At 44.3% G+C, this 1,205-nt stretch overlaps 1 protein-coding gene across 1 annotated transcript; it reads left to right on the top strand.

Moving 5' to 3' along the window:
- Positions 1-22: 22 nt before the first annotated feature.
- On the top strand, positions 23-1,205 carry LOC106510824 (uncharacterized; the record flags this gene model as incomplete). Its single annotated transcript, XM_013999550.1, is given in 1 exon segment — positions 23-1,205. A coding segment is annotated over 1 exon segment (1,132 nt), but the record flags the coding sequence as incomplete, so codon positions are not given.

A 1,205-nucleotide genomic window follows, 5' to 3' on the forward strand; every position in this document is an offset into this window, starting at 1 on the left:
AGATCCATCTCCTGACAACAGTGAAAGGGCCCCTAGACAAACTAGATGGCAGCAATTAAAGAACAGAGTTAACATGTGTCTATGGTATAACCAGACTTCATATTTTGTGTATGTTCCGGCCTTCTTGGTATTTACTGCCATGTGGGCATTCTTTTTGTTTTGGATAGTCTATCCAGCAAGTGAAGGGCGCCCCCTGCTGACCAATCCCTGGTCAAAAGGGAAAGACCCAATTTCAGTTGAAACTCAGGACATTCATGACCCACTCATTGTAGTAACCAAAAGGAGAGTAGGTTATTACCACGCAAGATCCCCACTTATGACAGGACAACTGGCTAACCCCTGTAAGACTAATGGTACAGGAAACACAAAGGAACTGTACTACTGCTATCAGAACAATAGAACCCTTGCCTCTGTAATATTTGATAAAACCAAATTCTCAATTGGAGGATGGTCCGCACATGACTGGAATGGTTATGCGTGGTACCTAGATAGCACCGGGTATAAACAAGTAGGACATAACTGGAAAGATGTATTCTCCACAACTGATAACACATGGAGCTCCAGTTCCTATGGAACGAGTGATATGGCTAAACGATGGAAAGGGAGAATCAAAATTACCGATACTGCGCAAAGCCTTATCCTAGATGTAAACACCACGACCGTTCCTTTCGACAAGCCCATTGGGATCGGGCAATATCCCAACCCACTTTGCCATGCTATAGCCTTATGTGTGTGGCGACCACATTATACCGATCCTTGCGTCACAGTCTCATTTTGCCCTAATCTAACTACAACCGCATTACTACCCACTATCACCAAAGGGCCGAAGTCCAAGTCACCCATCCAATCAAAAATTATGACAAATCCCACGGTCGATGATTGGTTTAAAGTAATAACAGGCATTTCAAGAGTTAACAACAACTGGTTAGTAATGGCAGAGCAGGCCGCTAATGCTTCCGCTACTGACTGCATTATCTGCATGGGCCCTAGACCTCTACTGCGTGTTGTTCCAGCCCCAATGGTCCCTCACTGTTTGGTCTCTGTTATGAATGTTAGCGTCCCAACAGGACAATGTTCAGTGTATGACTCAGTTTACCCCTTGACTGGTAAAGAAAATGAGAAGCCTATATTCTCCTATCACATCGCTCGCCAGAATTTCACTTGCATTAACATTACAGGGTTTAAATCCATTGGCCGAGTTCCTG

The sequence above is a fragment of the Austrofundulus limnaeus genome, unplaced genomic scaffold (genome assembly GCF_001266775.1).
Source record: "Austrofundulus limnaeus strain Quisiro unplaced genomic scaffold, Austrofundulus_limnaeus-1.0 Scaffold2340, whole genome shotgun sequence".
NCBI classification, from domain to species: Eukaryota; Metazoa; Chordata; class Actinopteri; order Cyprinodontiformes; family Rivulidae; genus Austrofundulus; species Austrofundulus limnaeus.